A 20,988-nucleotide genomic window follows, 5' to 3' on the forward strand; every position below is an offset into this window, starting at 1 on the left:
AATGCAGAATTTTACTTGAAGAAATCATTAATTTATGAGTTCCAAATTGCTAAGCATGACGAAGGATCATTAAATTTGCTACAATTAAATACATTTATTGCAGAATTAAGATTTTTGAAATTAAAAGTTTGAAATATTGCCTTTTTGAATAAAAATTTAAATTTTATTATATAATCATGATAATATCTTATAGAAATTAAAAGAAAATATTTTAAACCATTCAAATATTTTGAATGTCTTATCAATTTAAAATATTAAAAGATAGCTTGATTTTATCATCATTAGTTGTTATCAAAGTTTTCTTCTTTTGATGAACAACAGTAAATGATTTGTTAATTACTTGTCTTCCTTTTTTGCACCAAAATCAAAATTCTCACCCGATCAGTAATCGAAAATTTTGTAGCATACGATTATTTTCCATTGAAAAATAATCACTAAAAAACTTTAAAAAATTAACTTTTATTCTTAATTTCATGTATGAAGGAGGTAGGAAATGACTTTAAGATTGACATCCTATTCATGGCTAAAGTTTTAGGAGTAGGGGTAATTTTAGCTAAAAGTGACACACATGTAAAAAGTGACACACCCGTGAAGGGTGTGATTACCGATCGACCTAAGCCGCTCGATTCGCTCGCGGCTTTCTTTATTATTTTAAATTTGCATATTTCCATCAAAAGTTCATAAGGTAAAAAATTTCGTTTATATTAAAAGGTAACTAAACTCCTTTCGCCGATCCGATTTGCTCCATATTTAAAATATAGCTTGCATATGTAGAAGAAAAGCTAATTTTGAAGTACGCCCGAAATCCACCAACAGGATTTCGAGCTACTAAAAAGGTACTTTTAAATGTGATTTTTTTATAAAAAATTAAATTTATTTTAAGATCAGACTAAAAACTAATTTTATGGAAAATCTATATCGACAAATTTATTACTTATTGGGTATATAGATTTTTTGATTATGGCGATTATGTCTGATATGCTTCCAATAAGCCAAAACAGTGTTTTGGGAGTGATTAAATACAAAAAAATCTGGCGATGCTTTACGTGGCAAATGGTCGAATGGTTATTACCCCTTACTATTTGGTACCGGGGACGCTAGTTCGAAACTGATGCACTATATTTTTTACAAAATGCGTTTATTAGGACAGGGTAAAGAAAGGTTGCCAATATAATATATTTAAATAAATACAACTAATCTTGTTGCATGCTAAGATCAGTCATAATGTAAACCTCTCAATTTTATTGTCGTGGGAAGTATCTCAATTCCTTCAAAAAAATTGAAAAACTATTTAATTTTAAAAATATAATACTTTTAATTAGTTAATTAATTGGAGATATTTTTAAAAATCACTTTTGATAATACTTTTGAGAACTTTAATTAAAAAAATATATTCAAAAATATCCAGGATATCAAGAGGGAATTGTTCCTTATGAGGTATATAGTTATGATGTATACCTCATAAGGAACAATTCCCTCCTTAAAATCGTAGACATTTTTATTCTTATTAATCAACCGTTCAAAATCATATTCCTCTGAAAAGTTATTTTATTAAAAATTTAGAATTTTAATAAATATAGAGTTGGAATTTCATACAATACCTATATATTTTCAATAATGGAATTTGAAAACCATTCTCAAAAGTTCTCAGAAAACCTTTTTTTCATTAATTTTAAGAAATCTGAGTATTAAATTAAGTGATAAATTCGTTTGACACTACTTTAATTTTTAAATTCAAAAAATTATATGTGCTTCTTAAAATGACTCAAAAAAATGTTATTATAAAATAATATATAATATTAAAAATCCCACAACATTTTTTTTACTTTACATAATCGTACTTCCTCGACGATTAATTTCCACTCAATTTCTATCGTTGACCGAACTTAGCATGCAACAATCTAGCATAAAAAACTATTGAATATTTGAATTCAATAAAAATTTATATAAAATACATGTAAAGCATAAATTACTATATAAATCAAGCTGTATTTTGTTTTAAACACCGATTGTTTCATATAATATATATTCAACTCAAGTTTCTAATTAAGAATTTCATATAAAATTTAGCATATGATCAGCAACAATTAAAATTAGTATTACAATTAATAAATTTAGTATAAAAACATATAGATTTAGTATAGATTTTATAGCTGTAATAAAAGAACTATTATAAAAGAGTAATTTACTGAAATGCACCTTATATTTATAAACAAAACTTATAACGTGTTAGTTACATATAGAGTTGAAATTCATAGATAGCATAGAGAAGTTGGAATCTTGACTTAATGGTCATAATATAACCAAATTAATTCAAAATTTGAAATTTTAATATTACTGTAACTATAATATATGGATATGTTTTATGAGATCATAATAAATGACATGTTAATGTAAAATTTAGAATAAAAAATTATATTTTTTTTAAAAAAACATTGTTCACGAGTGTTAATTGGAGAAGTAGTAAATTAGTTCAGTTTGCAAGTGATGATGGTTAATCTAACTATAATTACAATCAATTTTTAAAATACTTCCCGTAGGGCATTTGTTTAATTATTTCACATTCTGATGACATAATTTTTAATATCATAGATAATGAAAGCGAAAAATATATAAAAATCGACAAACATGTTATAATGAATTGAGAGCTTTACGTGTCAAAAAACACATTTCATACTGATTTCTATAAAAGGTATCTTTATTATAGAAGTGTAAGCTATATCTGTTTGTTTTTTTATTATAACAAATTCAAAATTCTCTTATAAGGATTAGATGAAATCTGTATTACTAAATCATTAGCTAAATGAAGGTTCAAATAGAAAGTAAATATCAATTTATATGATACTGAAACCAAATAGTTCTTTTAATAAAAGATAACACGCTGAAAATTATTGAGTATTTGCAAATCTCAAAAATCTATTGGTGAATTTGGCTCAACTTTTAAAATTATAACATCCATATCAAATCATAAAAGCAGACAAAAATTAAAGCCAAACCTATCGGCCAATTTTTTTTGATATTTTGATTTTTGAGGTATACTTTTAAAAGTGGATTTAAAGCACTTATGAAAAAACATTAAATTCTGTCGTTATGATTATTGATTTAGACAATAATGATTTTAATCTTTGATTATCAAAACACTAAAGTCATCTTTTTAACATTTGCTTGGTAGCATTAACTCAAGTCTAAAGTACTATTTTATGTGGCACCCTTAGAATTTTTGTATTCATTGTACACGCTGAAATAGTACCATTAAAGTTATGGCGGACTTTCAAAAAATAGTTTGGTCACCTTTTTATATTATTGCAAAATAAAATCTTCATTATCAAAATAATATTAAATAATAATATAATATAATTTATAAACAACTATTATTTAATAAAGTTTAATTGCCAAGGTTCATCTAATTTTTTGATTTTTAATGTTTTATGAATTTTATTTATCATGTATATATCTAATGAAGATTATATATGTAGAAGATAAGTACCTTAATATGTACGTAAATTTTAATGAAATTTATACAACATTATAAAAATTTATGAATAAAAACTTGATATAAAATAACATTTTTATTTTTACTAAGAAAAAAAAGGTTTTTGATAATAAACTTATTTTATTTCGAAAAAGTAGCAATAATCGTAAAAGGGTATTGATAGGCTTGCTAAAGTAACTAATTTTAGCTGTCAAATACTTTTGTATTTTGAAGTAAATTAGTATAAATTTGTTTTTACTTTTATTTCGAAAAAGTAGCAATAATCGTAAAAGGGTATTGATAAGCTTGCTAAAGTAACTAATTTTAGCTGTCAAATACTTTTGTATTTTGAAGTAAATTAGTATAAATTTATTTTTACTTTTATTTCGAAAAAGTAACAATAATCGTAAAAGGGTATTGATAGGCTTGCTAAAGTAACTAATTTTAGCTGTCAAATACTTTTGTATTTTGAAGTAAATTAGTATAAATTTGATATTATTTTAACTCCCTTTGAAAACCTCAATTTTCCATACAGAGGGAACGGGAATAGCATCCAATATTCCCTGAGAATGGTTGCGCATTCTCAGTTCCCTCTATATTTCGAACGAAGCTCTCATCGGTCTTTTTTTTAATACTAAACGTTTTTTTCCCTGTCACTTTTAGCTAAAATTTGGGTTTGCCTCAAGTTTTTTGAATATTTTCTATCGTCTTTTTATTTTTAGTAAATTAGGATGCTCATTAAACAGTATGATTAAATATACAAAATTTTTAATTTATTTTTCAAGGGAAAATAATCGTACGCTACAAAATTCTTTCGATTCATCATTCAATTGAGAATGATAATTTTGTAGCATATTTAGAAAAATGCTACAAAATTATTAAGTTATGATGATAATCTTGCACTCAATTTTGAAACTCTCTGATTTACAAATAAGCATTCCTTTGGAAAAGCAGTCCTATTATGATTCAAGATATTTTAAAGGCCCCATTTCATACAATGCGCAGATATATTCGAAATTGCAAGAACTCTCAAGAAAAATGCAGCAGCAAAGAAGATTCCATAGTTTCTAGCATCAAAAATTTACAACCTTAATACAACAGTTAAAGAGAAGCTCGAAAAGAAAATAATTAACCATAAAGCTGGAAACCATTCGATATATACTATTAGATCTAATAAAAAGTTAATTATAACATATTTTACATGCTATTTGTTGACTCTGTTCCATTATATTACCATATATATCTTTTTGAAATCTAAAATATTTTTACGATTTTAACCATGTGTTGTTGAAACCATATATCAATCTTAGCTAAAGTATAGTTTATGAGTTTGTCACCATCTAACGTATGAATTTTCAAAAATGTCAAATATGTTCATTTTTTCTGTATATTCAGCCATAATTTCACGTTGTTATACTATTCAGCTATTATTTAATATTTTTATCGATTTAAATATATGATGAGATGCTTAGTTCTCCCGGAAATCGATTTTTAATCGCAATTTTAACTTTCCAAAAAAATTCAAAAATAAAAATCCCTCTCAATTTTCTAAGTTTTCTAACTCGCCAAATCTCTAGCCAAATTTTTTTTGGCCCGTATAAATATTGTTAGGCACTATATAGGGATGCTATTTATCCTATTTTCATCCCATTTTACTGTTATCGCCTAGTGAATGTACCTTTAAAATCTTTTACTAGACATATTGCTCATTAATTATTATTGCTTCACCTGTCTGAATAAAATCTGAGAATCGGTTAGACCATCGTTCTTCTTTTAATAAAAGTGACACTCAGATATGCTTGGGCGCAAATTTGATTATTCATTGAAGGTCGTTGTTGTTGGCGACTCTGGTGTCGGTAAAACATGCCTTCTTATCAGGTTCATTCGTGACTTATGGGATGAGGATTCCCAGCCAACACTTGGTGTTGAATTTATGACAAAAATCGTTTCAACAGAAAAGCATCGCATCCAGCTTCAACTTTGGGATACAGCAGGCCAGGAACTTTTCAGATCTGTTACTCGTGGTTATTATCGTGGTTCTGCTGGTGCCTTACTTGTTTTCGACCTTACTAACAGCGATTCATTCGCCAACATCAACCGCTGGCTTCAAGATGTTAAGGATGTCGCTCGTGCCGATGTTGTTACACTTCTTATCGGTAACAAAGTCGATATCTGCGAGGCTAATCCAGAAAAGCGCCAGGTCACACGCCAGGAAGCTGAAGATTTTGCCAAACAGCATAACATGAAATATTTCGAAACATCTGCAAAGACAGGAGTTCAAATTAACGAAGCCATCAATGCATGCGTTGATGTTATCGAGGCTAATGTTGCTTCTGGCACATATGATGTTACTCCAAACTCTGATAATGTCGATTTCGAACAGGAAGAGAAACCACATTCAACCTGCTGCTAAGCGTATTTTATTTAAGTTTAAATCAAATCGTTTCTTTAAACATTCTCTATAAGTAGCTTTAAATTACTAATATGATTTATTTTTGACCAATAATTTGATTTATTGAATGAAAGATTTAACATTGTATGATATATTTATGAACACGATATTTGTATCCATGCTCCAATTACTGAGATGTTTGATAAAATAAAATAAAAGTCAGTTTTCATAAATACAACATCTTTATTTAGCATATCCTCTAACAATTTCTTATAATGAATATACTTAAATACTTATCAACTGACCTCTCATTCATTGAAAAGCTATCTCATATTTGAAGTCCTCCAAATTGAATTTAAAATATCGAAAAGTATATTTAATTATAACAAACATGTAAAAATCTGGTGATACCGATTAATGAATAAAAATAGAAATTTTTAAACAATTAATATAATTTACCAGGCGTTTCTTGATTTGGTCTCATATGAAATGTTTCAATTTCAACAGGTTTAAGATCTGTTAAATTGTCCTTTGTTTTAATTTCACTATTCGGAGTATCTTGATGATTGTGAATTTGATTAATATGCTGCTTTGGATTTATTTCTACAATAGAAACTAATCGTGTTACATTAGAAATGGTTTCTCTACTAAATTATTATATTGTATTAAATTGTGAAAAAGTATTTTGAGTTCAAGAGAAGTCTTATCCCAATCATCTCTATAGTCACCGCAAATTTTCTTTATTATTGGATATAATTCTTTCGATTTGTAGGAAAATCTTTTGAAGAAGTTAAGTTTGAGATAAGCATTATACTTTTTTTCGATAGTTTCTAATGATTCAAGAATGCCTGGCCACTCTATGTCAGTCCAATGTAGAAATTCATTTAGATAACTTGTGAATTTATCAAATTGATTCTCAACTTGATCTTTCAATTGATAATATGATGAAAGTGAATCTTTTGGTATTTCGTCTACATTTATTGAATAGATTAGATTTAAAAGGCGCATAACTCGCTTATTAACTGTAAAAAAGTAAGGTGATTTTTCAAAAAAATCGGAATCCTGGATAAATGATACAAGAGGCTCAAAAAATAGATATGTAGCTGGTACGAATGCATTGCAGAATCTTTTTACTTGTGTGATAGCACTCAAGTAGTCATAATACATTGTCATTAAGATGCCAAATAGACGATAAGTAAACATCACAAAAATTGTATTATTCATTTAAAAATTTTCTCATTAAAAAAAAAATAAAGAGTCAAACATTTATTTTGTTCTTTCTTGGCAGTATTCCAACCTCCAATGGAGCTACAGGCCCCTATTGGGCAAGATATTTTTCCTCCATTGTTCCATGTATAAAATAAAATTATTGTAGATCAGTGAACTAAAAAAAGCTGATAGGAGCCAAACAAACTGATATTGAAAAAGATGACGATCCTATCAAATTCCTCGTACGCTATCATGCAGAACTCAACTATATCTCAGTTATAACATTCAAATAAGAGATAGTTAAAGTTAAACAACTTATGAATTGCAAAAAATAACATTTCTATTTTAATCATGTACAAATGCTTTTATTACGTCTTAGCATGCATTTGCTTTGTTTGAATACGTTGGATTGCTATTCTAATGGATTTCGAGATTCGAATTTCAAATTCGACTTTTCTTTCAAAACATTTCACTATATCTTCAACAATATCATTATTGTTACTGAGTAATACAGTAAAATATCTAAGTTGCCGAATGTAGAGTGAAGATTTTCAGAAATTGTGAAATTTGTATATTTGTAAAAGCTCTGATTGCGGGTTTGTGCGCTAAAATGCTGATTTTAAGACATATATTGCCATTGAATTGCCAATATTAGCCACATTTGGAATATTTTAAAAATATTTCTTTTAAATAAAGTAAATTCGTTAAACATCATATTATAAAAAATCAACTATATATTAAATTCATTCGTTTGAATCTCTTTTGAATAAAATTTGAGAGTTTCTAAAATCTTAAACATTTCATTGTTATAATTCTTGATTTCGATATTAGTTTCATCAATTTTAGACTCAATTGTATTTTGTTTTTCTGTTGTTTGTTCAATTTGTTTCTTTATTTCATCATTTTCAGTTTTTATTTGTTGTATGAAAAATTTAACATTGTATGATATATTTATGAACACGATATTTGTATCCATGCTCCAATTACTGAGATGTTTGATAAAATAAAATAAAAGTCAGTTTTCATAAATACAACATCTTTATTTAGCATATCCTCTAACAATTTCTTATAATGAATATACTTAAATACTTATCAACTGACCTCTCATTCATTGAAAAGCTATCTCATATTTGAAGTCCTCCAAATTGAATTTAAAATATCGAAAAGTATATTTAATTATAACAAACATGTAAAAATCTGGTGATACCGATTAATGAATAAAAATAGAAATTTTTAAACAATTAATATAATTTACCAGGCGTTTCTTGATTTGGTCTCATATGAAATGTTTCAATTTCAACAGGTTTAAGATCTGTTAAATTGTCCTTTGTTTTAATTTCACTATTCGGAGTATCTTGATGATTGTGAATTTGATTAATATGCTGCTTTGGATTTATTTCTACAATAGAAACTAATCGTGTTACATTAGAAATGGTTTCCTCCAATATGTCATGAAAACGTTCTAAACTGCGAAACAGTGTTTTAATTCCAAAATAAGTCCTGATTCAGTTTTCTCTATAGTTACAACAAATTTTCTTTATTATTGGATATAATTCTTTCGATTTGTAGGAAAATCTTTTGAAGAAGTTAAGTTTGAGATAAGCATTATACTTTTTTTCGATAGTTTCTAATGATTCAAGAATGCCTGGCCACTCTATGTCAGTCCAATGTAGAAATTCATTTAGATAACTTGTGAATTTATCAAATTGATTCTCAACTTGATCTTTCAATTGATAATATGATGAAAGTGAATCTTTTGGTATTTCGTCTACATTTATTGAATAGATTAGATTTAAAAGGCGCATAACTCGCTTATTAACTGTAAGAAGATAAGGTGATTTTTCAAAAAAATCGGAATCTTGGATAAATGATACAAGAGGCTCAAAAAATAGATATGTAGCTGGTACGAAGGCATTGCAGAATCTTTTTACTTGAGTGATAGCACTCAAATAGTCATAATGCATTGTCATTAAAGATGCCAAATAGACGATAAGTAAACATCACAAAAATTATATTATTCATTTAAAATTTTTCCAATAAAAAAAAATATTAAAGAATTAAACATTTATTTTGATCTTTCTTGGAAGTATTTCAAACTCCAATGGAACTACAGGCCCCTGTTAGGTCAGATATTTTACTTCTATTGTGCCATGTATAAAATACGTCTAATATGAACTTTTTTTAAATGAAATTTAAAAAGTAGTTGTTTTTAATTAGTATAAAATAATATTATTGTAGCCGAGAGGAACCAAACAAATTAATATTGAAAAAGATGACAGTCTTATCAAATTCTTTGCATACTACAATGCCGAATTCAATTATATCTCAGTTTTAACATTCAAATAAGAGATAGTGAAAGTTAAACAGCTTATGAAATGCAAAAAAAATAACATTTTTATTTTTAATCATATAGAATTGAAAAAGAGTCATATAATAAGACTTTTATTACGTCTTAGTATGCATTTGCTTTGTTTGAATACGTTGGATTGCTATTCTAATGGATTTCGAGATTCGAATTTCAAATTCGACTTTTCTTTCAAAACATTTCACTATATCTTCAACAATATCATTATTGTTACTGAGTAATACAGTAAAATATCTAAGTTGCCGAATGTAGAGTGAAGATTTTCAGAAATTGTGAAATTTGTATATTTGTAAAAGCTCTGATTGCGGGTTTGTGCGCTAAAATGCTGATTTTAAGACATATATTGCCATTGAATTGCCAATATTAGCCACATTTGGAATATTTTAAAAATATTTCTTTTAAATAAAGTAAATTCGTTAAACATCATATTATAAAAAATCAGCTATATATTAAATTCATTCGTTTGAATCTCTTTTGAATAAAATTTGAGAGTTTCTAAAATCTTAAACATTTCATCGTTATAATTCTTGATTTCGATATTAGTTTCATCAATTTTAGACTCAATTGTATTTTGTTTTTCTGTTGTTTGCTCAATTTGTTTCTTTGTTTCTTCATTTTCAGTTTTTATTTGTTCGATTTGAGCCTTAAGGTCTGAAATTATCTTTTCGTTTTCTTTACGATGCTTTTCAGCGGCTTTTTTAGATTGTTCGAGCTCTTCAATCAAACTTTGCTTTTCTTCAAGTAATTTTGCCTTTTCAGCCTCTTTATTGTTAACCTGCTGTTGGGCAAGTTCAACTTGATGCTGAAATGTCTCGTAAGTGCATTTTAATTCGTTCATTGAGTGTTCAATTTCCTGCATTTTCTCATTCATCTCATCCGCTTGAGATTGGAGTTGGTCGATCTCCTGTTCTCGATGGAATCGCTGATCTTCAATTCCTTTAAGCCTAAACTTCAAATCTGAAAGTTCTTTCTTTGAATTTTCGATTTTGATATTTCTATCATTGTATATCGATAGTATCTTGTTCCTAAGCTGATAGTTTGCTTGAAGACTTTTTTCTATGTCTTTAACTTGATTCTTTTCGGTATTTGATAATTTTAATTTTGCCAAATTTTGATTTAGTTGATTTTCCAAGCTATAAATTTGTGACAGAATATTGTTTTCGCTTGATTGCGCATTTTGAAGAGATTTCTTTAAAATTTCAATATTTTTTTGTTCATCATCCATATCTGATGCTGGTAATTGCTTATTAGCACGTTTTAATGCAGATGTATCAGATTTCCTCCTATCATCTGTCAACCTTCTTTTTGAAGGAGAAGATGATTTCATTGGGATTGTCACTTTTCAGATTCATTTAAATCTTCTCAATTTATGTTCCAAATATAGTTACACGATGATATCAAACAAAGGACACCCGTTTTTAAAGTAATAATAGTTGGAAACCTTATTCTTTGATGATGACATAACAGAACTTGACCAAAAAGTTGATGATTTTGTACGTCATGTTAAATTAAGAATACTATCTAAAAGTTTCCATTTCACTCTTTTTTTGTAAGATTTTACATTTTTTGATAGATGAAAAATAAATGATTGAAGCCTAAAAAATGATCCTTATGTCAAGTTTATGCCAGCGAATAATGAAGGATAATAATAAGATTAAAGTTGACACCATTGAAATTCAACTCTCTGAATTTTTGTTTCTCCCAATATCGTCTTGCTTATGTAAATTGTTGAATGGTGTTGATTCAAATAATTTCTTTGATTTTACAAAACTTTTTTTATAAATTCAATGTATTCTTAGAAAAATTATTATATGATAATAATTAAACTAGTGTGTTTTTATATGGGAAAATCATAGCAAAAATTATGATTAGTTTACATCATTTTTTCAAAATCATGTTTTTAATCTCATTATCCATTTTTTCCCAAAATTCATATAGCTTTTCACAAAAGTTATATGATAACTTAGTCTCACAAGAGGATACTCCATCCTTTATTCAAATCACTAAGAAAAATAAAACAGATTTTGATTTACATTATAACAGAGAAATCCACATAGAAACAGATATATCGTCCACGCATAGAGAACAAACTTTTTACAAATGCTCAATCAATGTTAATTCAAACACTAAATTTTTAAGTAATTATGCTTTTGGAACAGACAAATCTTCAGGTTCAGGCGGTGCAATTTGCCTCTCACAATCTGTATTATTAGTTTCCAATGGCGCTATTTTCCAAGAAAACCAAGCTGCCGTTGGCGGCGCTATTTGCGCTATTGGATCAGCCATTTTAGTTGATGGAGCTAAATTTGATCAAAACAATGCCTATAAGTATGGTGGCGGTGTTTACTTCCAAACCAATTTCCTTAATGAAGGAGAATATAATTATTTAGCACCTTCTTCTTCATGCATCATTCAAGGATGTTCATTTCTTGCCAATACAGCCTGCGAACTTGGTGGAGCAGCCGCTCTTTCTTACGGTTTAGAAATTTATTTCGAAGCCTGTGAATTTATTCAGAATAAGTGCTCATTTGGTGGTGGCGCAGTTTCCTCATCAAATGTTGACAACCTCAAGTTCGTCCAATGCAAGTTTGTTAAAAATATCGTTGATGCTGAAAATCCAAAGTTGATGAGTGCTTCTTTATCAAAGATGGCCGAAGGCAAGACAGACAAGACCCAGGGTAACCTTGTCAGCGATATTCCATCTCGTTTCAAAGGTCGCGGCGGTGGTGCCGTTTGTTTCCTTTCCGACGGAAAGAAGGGTCTTTCACCAACATCCCCTGTTTATTCTAAAAAGCAGCGTTATCTTGAATCCCATCACTGCTGTTTCGTTGAAGATTCATCAACATACACAGGACAGTCATTTGGACTCGGAGCTGGTCATGAAATCATTTTAGAAGGTTATTCCAAATGGAAATCTTTCCAGGATAGAATGAACAACATCGATCCTAAGCAGATGCAATGGGGAACAATGAACCAATTCGTTTCCCGCACAGTTAATAACTTCTTCGAAGAAAACGCTACAGATTGGGTACTTCTTGAATTCTTAGGAGACGCATCCGATGAAGAATGCACACCAAAGAACGCTCCATCAGAAGAACAAATTGTTACACCAGAAGAATCTTCAATTAAGTACGCAACTAAGTCTAATCAAGGAAATGAAAATATTACTTCAGAAGTTGCCCCTCCATCCCAATATACCTACGTTGCAACACCAATTACGAAATTACCGATGCCTTCTACAGAATCCCCTCTTAACTGGCCACCTCCATCAAGAAAAGTCGGAACAGAAACAACCGCTGAACCTGGCAAAGTCTTCGATCCAACACCAGAGGATGTATCCATTACAGAAAAATACCCAATTGGCCTTACAGCTATACCAGATATGGGATTCAGAACAAGATTCGCTACTCCTTTCGTTACGGCCAAGCAAACAGAGAGTATAATTGATACTCCTTCTCCAACCGAAAAGGTTCCAGAAGTTCCAGAAGTTCCTACTCCTTCTCCAGTTAATGGAAATGAAGCTCAAGGTGCTGGAGAGACAAAGAAGAAGTTCCCATTGGCTTTAGTCATCGGTGTTGTTGCTGGTTTGCTCGCTCTCCTCGCTCTTGCTGGTTTGATCGCTTGGTTGGTCATGAAGAAGAAAGGTGACTCTTCTGATGAATCTGCCATTGAAATGAACGAAGAAACAGTTATGGCCACGGCTACTACGGATGGTGCAACAGCGACACTTACAAATGAAAACCCATTATGGACAACTTCTGTCGTCGGAAACTCGGAGAATCCATTCTTAAACGATTTCGAGGAGGACGAGCAGATCGAAGGATTCTTCTCAGTAAGAAAGACTCCCGAGTAATTATATTTGTCAAAATTTCAAAAAAAATTAAATATATTTTTTTATCTGCCACAAATATTAAAAATATCCGTGCGAGTTTTTGAGTTGAAAAATCAAAAAGTCACATCTGATGCTTTCGTTTCTTTTTCAATTTATAAATGACAATTGTTTCAAAATCGTTTCTTAAGATTTTAAAATTTGAATGAAAAAGAAATTATACCTTAAGCTACTTTTTATTAATATAACTAAGAATTTGATAAATTTATTACAGGCTTCATATGGATAAAATTTTGTGGGCTCTATACACTCTACACTCATTAGTCCATGAATATATTTCCATAGACAAGAGGGAATGAGAGGGAGACACCTAAAATCTTCTAAAAATTAAAAGCGCTATTAATATTAATTATTTGGGCCTTTAAATAAAAGTAGGAATATATGAACTTATGAAAAAAATAATTTTCGATCCATCTGAAAAGTAATTGAATTGCAGCAAGAAATTAATTTAAAAAATCTAGTATTTTGAATTGAAGATGGCAATACTTGGAATGAAAGATAGAAATATTTCCAATTGTAAGCAATATCTAATTTATTTTGATAATTATCCAAAAATTAAATTCAATGTATTGTCCACTGTATTTTCTAAATTTAGATACAAAAGTTGGTTTTCCTTTTGGAAATATCGAATTGATATATTTTTTGTTCCAAATATTATTTTTTTGAAATTTTTTTATAATATTGAATCACACATCCCAATAGTATAATAAAACAATATAAAACTCACAAGAATTGTAATGAAACATAATTGGAAAATGAGTTTGAAAGAACAAAATAAAAAGTAACGTTTATTTTTGAAAATAAGTTGTTTATTTATCGTTATAAAAAAATAATATAATGTTTTACATCAATTTAATTTAGTTCAAAATGAGTATATAGTTTTTTTCAGAGTTCTATGAAAAATCTCAACAATTGAATTGATGAAATTTTTGAGACCTCAACTCATTTCATTCAATTTCGAAATGTCTTTAATAATATTCATTTTCTTATTATAAAAATAAATATTAAATGTAAAAAAAACTTACTTTCAATTTCTTTATATCACTTCATATTCACATGTTGCTTCGCAACAAACTAGCATTAAGCAGGATTTCTATGGAAGGACCAAGCACAGAAAATCCAGCATATCCAAACTGTCCAAGCCAACAGGTAGATGGCTATTTCCACTTGCCTCCGAATGGAGAAATTTGTTTCACAGAAAACTACTTAATTGCTAGTAATGGTACAGATTATGAAATTGAAGCTAAGTTTAAGGACTCAGAATCAGACACTCTTAGTGATCTCGGGAAAGTATTCAAGCCATTTGCAGTTAATAGCAAAGAAGATTCTAAAGTCTATTCAAAAGTCAAATGTTTAAACAAAACAGCAGGATGCAAATTCCAAGCTGTAAGTACCCAACATTCAATGATATTAAATGAGACCTATGAACCTGAGAGAGAAGGAGGACATTGGTTAACACATAATGATTACAAAGTTCAGGTTCATTTTTCAACAAAATCTTCTGGATCACTAGTTAGTATACCTAAGTCGTGTACTGTGGCACTGCGCGCCTCCGTACACAACTTAGCGGTTTTGACACTTTACGAAACCGTTAATGTATATTTTACAACACAAACACAAACACCAACTTAACCTTAAATATTTATAAAGCCGCCAACCACTTCACCTCACTAATGAAAAAATAAACGTTTTCACAAACGACTTCACTAATGTAAAAAATAAACGTTCTCACTTACAAAAGTATTGCAACTCCTCCCATTGCTGTGCTTCACATAACAGCTCATAATCTTCTGACTCACTTTCTTCTTCATATAGGTCAAAATCACTGTCAAAATGAATGTTAGTAAGTTTTGACAAAGCTAATGAAACACGTTTACCGTTTGTATCGTATGCTTGTATAAACTTTCCATTCTTCATTCCTTCATAAACGCTCAAACTAACTTTACCCTTTCTCCCTCGTATCTGATAGAATGTATTTTCACGAGGAACGAAGAACAAATTCTTGAACTCATGACCGTTGTAGTTTGTTATCTCAATAGTTTTCGTCATTTACATCCAAATAAAAATTTTCAGTAAAATAATAAAATAAACTTAAAAATTAATGATATCACCACCCTCACACGTATGAAAACATAGCGCAAAAATAAATTTAGGTGAAGTGGTGAGATCTCACCTCTTTTTTCACCTGTTTTTTCACCCTAGCCGCAAAGCGGCTCTGACCCTTTGGGTCTGTTGAATTCATTACTTTATAACTCTCTTCCTTTCTCCAACTCTTCTAACTTCTTCTTAAGTTCAGCAATGTTGTCCTCATGAAGTTTAATCTTTCTCAAAATTCCTTCTTTATCTAATGGTTGCTTTATCTTTCTAAACTGAACTCTACCATCCTTCATAGTATGAACGTAAAAACCTTCTGGAACCGCTCCTGATTTAATGTATTCTACCAAAAATTTTTGTTTCATTGCTTCAGTGACTTTAGTCGTCATTTTACTCTAAATAAAATGTTCAAATAAAATAAAACTAACATTATTTTTTCAGTAAGGAAACGCAGGAGTTTTACGATTTATTTGAGGAGTAGGTTCTGGTTTAAATGTTGGAGTCGGTTTTGGAGTTGACTTTTGAACAGGAGTTTGTACTTTCATAGGTTCAGGAGTCATTGAAGGTGTTGTTTGTGAAGGCGTTGGTTTTGACGTTGGTTTTGGCGATGGTGTCGGAGTTTGTTCAAATTCAGCTACTTCAGTATTATTTATAACATTTGCTTTGTTTCTTTTCAACATCATTACTGCTCCTGCTGTAGCTAGCAAACCTAGTGGGAGACCATATCTTATATAAGGACTTGACCAAATGCTATTTTTGACAGGAGCTGGTGGAACACCTAACCTTGGTGAAACTGCTCTTTGCCATTGTGCAGCTCGTAAGAAATATTCAATAGGTGCTCCATAATCGTTTGGTAAAGTTTGTTTCATAGATGGTGAAGGTTCACGAGAGCTTGATGAAGAACTCATTTATAAGCTTTAAAAATAAACGTTCATCCTTTATTCCTCACTGTCGTCCGTAGCTAAGTTATAGTCATCTAATCTTATTATGGGGATTCCATTAGCACGCACCTGAATGGCAAAGCAACAATCCCTCATAAATCCAATAAGTGGCTTTGGTACATTTTCAGTTGCTAGTTCAATAGGTCCTTTAACAGACAATTTGTATGTTATTGGAGCAGTAGATGTTTGACCTTGCTGGAAGCAAAAGTCCACTTCTGTTGGAAAACCACATAAGAAATGTGTGTTGTCATAGCTATCCCATTTATGTTCCACACTACCATCATCCACCAATGACCTCATAACATCTTCATTAAATCCTATCATATCATTGTTTGTATTGCAGGCGTTCGCAACCATTTCATAAAATACAGGTCCATATGATTTTTCAGGTTCTGCAGGCATATTTCCATAAGCTCCCATGGAAAGCTGAAGATATTTAAACTTAGGTTCTCAAAATTAACATAATAGTTGTCTTTCTTTCTAAATAGTGCCCAAATACTTTTAACATTAATAGGCGTATAAGCTGCTGTAAATGTTGCACTTGAACTATCTGTATTCTTTGAGAATGAACCGTCCATAGGATCAATCCATAACTTTAACAGGAAAACATAAGCCTCGTTTGTATAATGTTCTACAAGTTCTGTATAAATGTTAGGGTCTAAAGAGAATGACTTTGGATGAATGAAACATTCATTAAAATCCATCTTTGTTCGAAATAGTTGCTGGGTTACAGTTGTAATAGTAACTGTTCCACTAGCTTCTACTGCCTTCGTTATCATAGTGAATGGTTCATTCCATGGAACAAATTTATTTGTCGGTGGATTTGAATCTGAAGCAAATGCAACTTTAAGAGTTGGATTGAAAGCAATGATATCATTTACAGATATAGATGTGCATTGTAAGGCGTCGCTACTGAACTTTACTTTAAGCTGAATGTTTCCTGCAAAAGCTGGAATAAATCGAATAGCTTCTAATGGAAGGAATCTTCTAACAGGAATTCTTAAACGAAGCTTAAAATCAAATGATTTTCCTGCTGTAATTGGACCACTAACAATTTGTCCTGTTCTGCATGTTCCCGAATGACTCCATACATCTTCATGTCGAGTCTTTGAGAAAACATCTACTTTCTTTATTTGTTCGGTAGTTTGTGAGTTTGAAGTTATATATGCTTCTTCTCGTGCGTTGTCTTGAGAATATACGATACGACCATTTGCAAGGATTTGATATCCAGCAACTGCATAGAAAGCGTCATCGAAACCAATCCAAAATCCTGGTGGGTTTGTTTTATTGGAACCTGAACCAATTTCTTTATCTACAATAAATTGACCTTCCATTTTATACGTAATGAATGTATTGTAAAGGTCCAACATATTTTCACCAGGAGGTGAGAGATTGAATGTTACCCATGTGTTATCTTTAGCAGTTCCAGGTTGTGATGGAATCTTTGCGTCAGAATATTTTCTATTAGTGTCACCAATTTGAACTGCATTGTCTATGATATCGAAATATGAGCGAATCTGATGAATATGCTCTGCTGGAGTAAATTCGTTTAACTGTTCGTTCTGCATGTATTTACTTCGGATAAAAATATCTATTTACTTCATTATTCTCACTCTTCTTCTTGGCATTCGTGGTGGAAGTTGTTTCTTGACATTTTCAATGAACTGTACATTCTCTTTTGTCTCAACTTCTTTCACTGGCGGGTCAGGATTCTTTGACTCGGTTTGTTTTTCAATGAAATTCACGAACTTTGCAATAAGCTCTTGGTTCGTTATTGAAAGTACATCTGGCTTCTTTTCTTCTGGTTCTATTGACTTTTCAGTTTGAACAGAAGGTTTTATATGGGCTTCGTGGACTTCACCCTTGCCATGCACCTTAATGTTGTCGCTTTCTGCATTCGCTAATGGAACCTTTCTTTTTCTTACGTATATTTTACCATCTTTACTCTGACTTACATAATAGAAAGGATGTTGTATTCCTCTTGCGTCATTTAATATAATAGACTCTCGCTCTGATTTTGACAAGCTCATTTTACATCGGTTAAAGTTTTAATTTTGTTTTTTATCTGCAGTCAAATGACTCAGACAAGCCCTACGGACAAGACCCAAGGGGTCATAGATGTTGAAGCATTGAAGAAAGAAATTCGTGAGCAAATTTTATCCGAACTGAAGGAACAAAAACAAGAACAAAAGCCAGAGAGACCAAAGAGAAAACTTAGTGAAAAACAACTAGCTGCATTAGCTGCTGGAAGACAGAAGAACCCACGTTTGCTGGCGAAAAAAGCTAGAGAAGAAGCAAAAGCAAAGGAAGAACAAAAAGCAAAGGAAGCTGAAGCAAAGAAAGAGTAAATGGTTTATTTTTATCCAAACTAAATGTATAGACAAATACCTTTATCTGTTGCGTTCAGTAGTGAAAACCCTGACGTCAAAATAAAGGGGAACAGAGTAACGTTTAAGTTTCCAACAGACTGGATTGTGAACATAAATGAAGAGAAGTACATTGGCATAACATCTATGTATATAACACGTGCTTTCAGAAAGGTTGACTTTATACTTCAAGTCGAGATAGAAAATGACGAACAGTCTTTAAGCGCCCAAAACATTCACATATACAAATACTTTAAAGACGATACAACATTGTTGCAATGTATGATTTCATTTAATGAGATGTTCGAGAAAAAGTTCAATATTGAAGTACAAACTTTACAGCCTTTACGTGAGTTTCTTGCACAACTGAAAGAAGAAGGTAGTCAGCCACAACTTATAGACTTTCATTATGAATTTAATGAAAATGAAGATGGAACTCATGACTGTCAGTTTGTTATATATTCACCATTCAATGAAGTCGCTAAAAAGAAAGAAAATCCATTACGTATAAGGTTTCAAATCTCTGAACCCAATGAAGACTTCAAGAATGTTTTCAATTATGATGCAATACTTCCGAGGAAAAATGAATTTTCAAAGATTGTAACACCTGGCATTTGGGATAGAAAGCAAGCTATATTATATTCAAACTTAAGTAAGGGAGTTGAAAATGAGTTCATTGGTCATACAAGAACTTCACCACTGTCAAATCCTAAGTATTACAAGCTTACTGGCTTCAATCGTGAGTTTTGGATAGACATGTTCTCCACTCATGACCATAAGTGCCCAGTGTTCTTACCTCCAGATGGGAAAGATTGTTTATACATTGAAGCACAATTGTTAAACTCTACAATAGCTGTATTGTAAATGACCACATAGGCTTCGCCCATGCGCTAGCGGCTTATTTTTATCACAAATGACCTCATTGCTGACAAAAATAAATGACCTCAGAACTTCAACTTACGAATAAAGCTTGTTTTAGTCGTTATTGAAAAGTTGAACTTTTCAGCAAAGCAAGGTTGACATGACTTACATAAGTCGAATGCAATCTCTTGACCATCATAAAGTGCTTTGTAAAGTTTCATTAAACTGAACTCAGAGTCTTTGTCATATGTTCCAACAGGTATGTGAATGTTCTTATCTTCATTGTAATAGCATTGTATAGCTTCAGGAAACATTTCATTAGCGTTAAAGCCAATAACATCTTGCTTCACGCCTTTCATTCTGCAGTGAAATGCAACTTCATTTAAATCATTCGTGAGTAAGTCTATGTAGGTCTTCTTTCCACAGAAAATACTTTTATAAGCTAAACTTTGTTTTCCAGGTGTTATTTCTGCAAAGTCGCTATGAAATTGACCAAGGTTCTTTCCTATAAGTTCTCTACCGTATCTCTTCTTAAACTCTGCTGCAAGCTTTGGGATGTCTTCATTATATAAGTGCATACTGTCGGTATCCTGGTAAAATATTTGAAGACCCATGTCCTCTGCAGTACAGAATACTTCATTCATAATACGTTTTGACATAGACAGAATATTAACACCAAGTGGACAGAAGTTAAAGTGTCTGCAAATGCTTTTCGTTAGCTTGAAAATAGTTTTATCTGAACCATCCAAACCTTCGAACTTCACTATATGGTTGTAATTTCTTATAGCATATCTTATAGCATCTTTGTCATCTACTATGGTTATTTTTGACTCAATAGGAGATAGAATAGTTTTGCCATAAATGCTGTTCAGAATGAGTTTTATAATTTCTTGTAAGGGGTTTTCTTCTTTCTTATACTTTAACCTTAACTCAAACAACTTCTTTACTTCATCTCTTATTCTCATATCTCTGTTTCCATCGTAATAGTATCCTTGCAACACTTCACATTTGACACCTTGATATTTTATGAGGTCTTGTAATGTTATATGGTCAACATACATGAGACAGCAAGTGTTTGAACTTCTTGGAACGTTAAGTTCTGGATTTAGTTCAGGGTCGCAAACTATTAAATGAAAGTGTCTGGGTATACCAATCTCTGTTATCTTAATGAGAACAAAGAAGCCAGACATAAACTTTTCACCAATGGGTTCCTTTTGGTCATCATCGAATAAATGTCTCATGAGATACTCTGTGTTTAACATTTCTTCCTTCAATACTTTTGGAATACCTTCTAAAGTATAAAGTCTTGCTATAGCTGAAGGATATAATGAAACAGTGTCGAAGTCAGCAATGAGTTTCTTTTTTGCTCTTTTGTTTCATGTTATCTGACAACATACAT

The 20,988-nt window shown here is 30.7% G+C and overlaps 8 protein-coding genes and 1 pseudogene across 9 annotated transcripts, besides 8 other annotated features; 4 read left to right on the forward strand and 5 right to left on the reverse strand.

The window, feature by feature from the left end:
• Window positions 1-370: part of a mobile genetic element that runs on past the window's edge.
• A 165-nt stretch (window positions 371-535) lies between these two features.
• Window positions 536-565: a terminal%2Cinverted (terminal inverted repeat of MuDR-3_TvMULE3 transposon ID:TVAGG3_0054950).
• Window positions 536-707: a mobile genetic element.
• A 2,587-nt stretch (window positions 708-3,294) lies between these two features.
• Window positions 3,295-4,153: a mobile genetic element.
• Window positions 4,124-4,153: a terminal%2Cinverted (terminal inverted repeat of MuDR-3_TvMULE3 transposon ID:TVAGG3_0054960).
• Window positions 4,154-4,352: 199 nt separating this feature from the next.
• Window positions 4,353-5,154: a mobile genetic element.
• Window positions 5,155-5,225: 71 nt separating this feature from the next.
• On the forward strand, window positions 5,226-6,012 carry TVAGG3_0054980 (regulation of endocytosis; the record flags this gene model as incomplete). The annotated part of the gene is made up of 1 exon (XM_001299218.2): window positions 5,268-5,885. The coding sequence occupies one exon, from the start codon at window positions 5,268-5,270 to the stop codon at window positions 5,883-5,885; it is 618 nt and encodes a 205-aa protein (XP_001299219.1).
• Window positions 6,013-8,007: 1,995 nt separating this feature from the next.
• TVAGG3_0054990 (uncharacterized protein) lies at window positions 8,008-10,942 on the reverse strand (the record flags this gene model as incomplete). Its single annotated transcript, XM_001299219.1, has 1 exon — window positions 9,881-10,765. One exon carries the CDS (start codon window positions 10,763-10,765, stop codon window positions 9,881-9,883), a length of 885 nt encoding a protein of 294 aa, XP_001299220.1.
• A 383-nt stretch (window positions 10,943-11,325) lies between these two features.
• On the forward strand, window positions 11,326-13,396 carry TVAGG3_0055000 (bifunctional inhibitor/lipid-transfer protein/seed storage 2s albumin superfamily protein family; the record flags this gene model as incomplete). The annotated part of the gene is made up of 1 exon (XM_001299220.2): window positions 11,333-13,291. The coding sequence occupies one exon, from the start codon at window positions 11,333-11,335 to the stop codon at window positions 13,289-13,291; it is 1,959 nt and encodes a 652-aa protein (XP_001299221.1).
• A 1,460-nt stretch (window positions 13,397-14,856) lies between these two features.
• Window positions 14,857-15,055: a terminal%2Cinverted (terminal inverted repeat of Maverick-2 transposon ID:TVAGG3_0055010).
• Window positions 14,857-20,988: part of a mobile genetic element that runs on past the window's edge.
• Window positions 15,056-15,376, reverse strand: TVAGG3_0055020 (uncharacterized protein; the record flags this gene model as incomplete). Its single annotated transcript, XM_001299222.1, has 1 exon — window positions 15,056-15,376. The coding sequence occupies one exon, from the start codon at window positions 15,374-15,376 to the stop codon at window positions 15,056-15,058; it is 321 nt and encodes a 106-aa protein (XP_001299223.1).
• On the reverse strand, window positions 15,859-16,329 carry TVAGG3_0055030 (uncharacterized protein; the record flags this gene model as incomplete). The annotated part of the gene is made up of 1 exon (XM_051221156.1): window positions 15,859-16,329. The coding sequence occupies one exon, from the start codon at window positions 16,327-16,329 to the stop codon at window positions 15,859-15,861; it is 471 nt and encodes a 156-aa protein (XP_051106142.1).
• TVAGG3_0055040 lies at window positions 16,360-16,724 on the reverse strand (annotated as a pseudogene). Its single transcript has one exon. A coding segment is annotated over exon 1 (365 nt).
• Window positions 17,958-18,392, reverse strand: TVAGG3_0055050 (uncharacterized protein; the record flags this gene model as incomplete). The annotated part of the gene is made up of 1 exon (XM_051221157.1): window positions 17,958-18,392. One exon carries the CDS (start codon window positions 18,390-18,392, stop codon window positions 17,958-17,960), a length of 435 nt encoding a protein of 144 aa, XP_051106143.1.
• TVAGG3_0055060 (uncharacterized protein) lies at window positions 18,438-18,710 on the forward strand (the record flags this gene model as incomplete). The annotated part of the gene is made up of 1 exon (XM_051221158.1): window positions 18,438-18,710. One exon carries the CDS (start codon window positions 18,438-18,440, stop codon window positions 18,708-18,710), a length of 273 nt encoding a protein of 90 aa, XP_051106144.1.
• Window positions 18,735-19,592, forward strand: TVAGG3_0055070 (uncharacterized protein; the record flags this gene model as incomplete). The annotated part of the gene is made up of 1 exon (XM_051221159.1): window positions 18,735-19,592. One exon carries the CDS (start codon window positions 18,735-18,737, stop codon window positions 19,590-19,592), a length of 858 nt encoding a protein of 285 aa, XP_051106145.1.

This window comes from Trichomonas vaginalis, chromosome IV (genome assembly GCF_026262505.1).
Source record: "Trichomonas vaginalis G3 chromosome IV, whole genome shotgun sequence".
NCBI classification, from domain to species: domain Eukaryota; phylum Parabasalia; order Trichomonadida; family Trichomonadidae; genus Trichomonas; species Trichomonas vaginalis.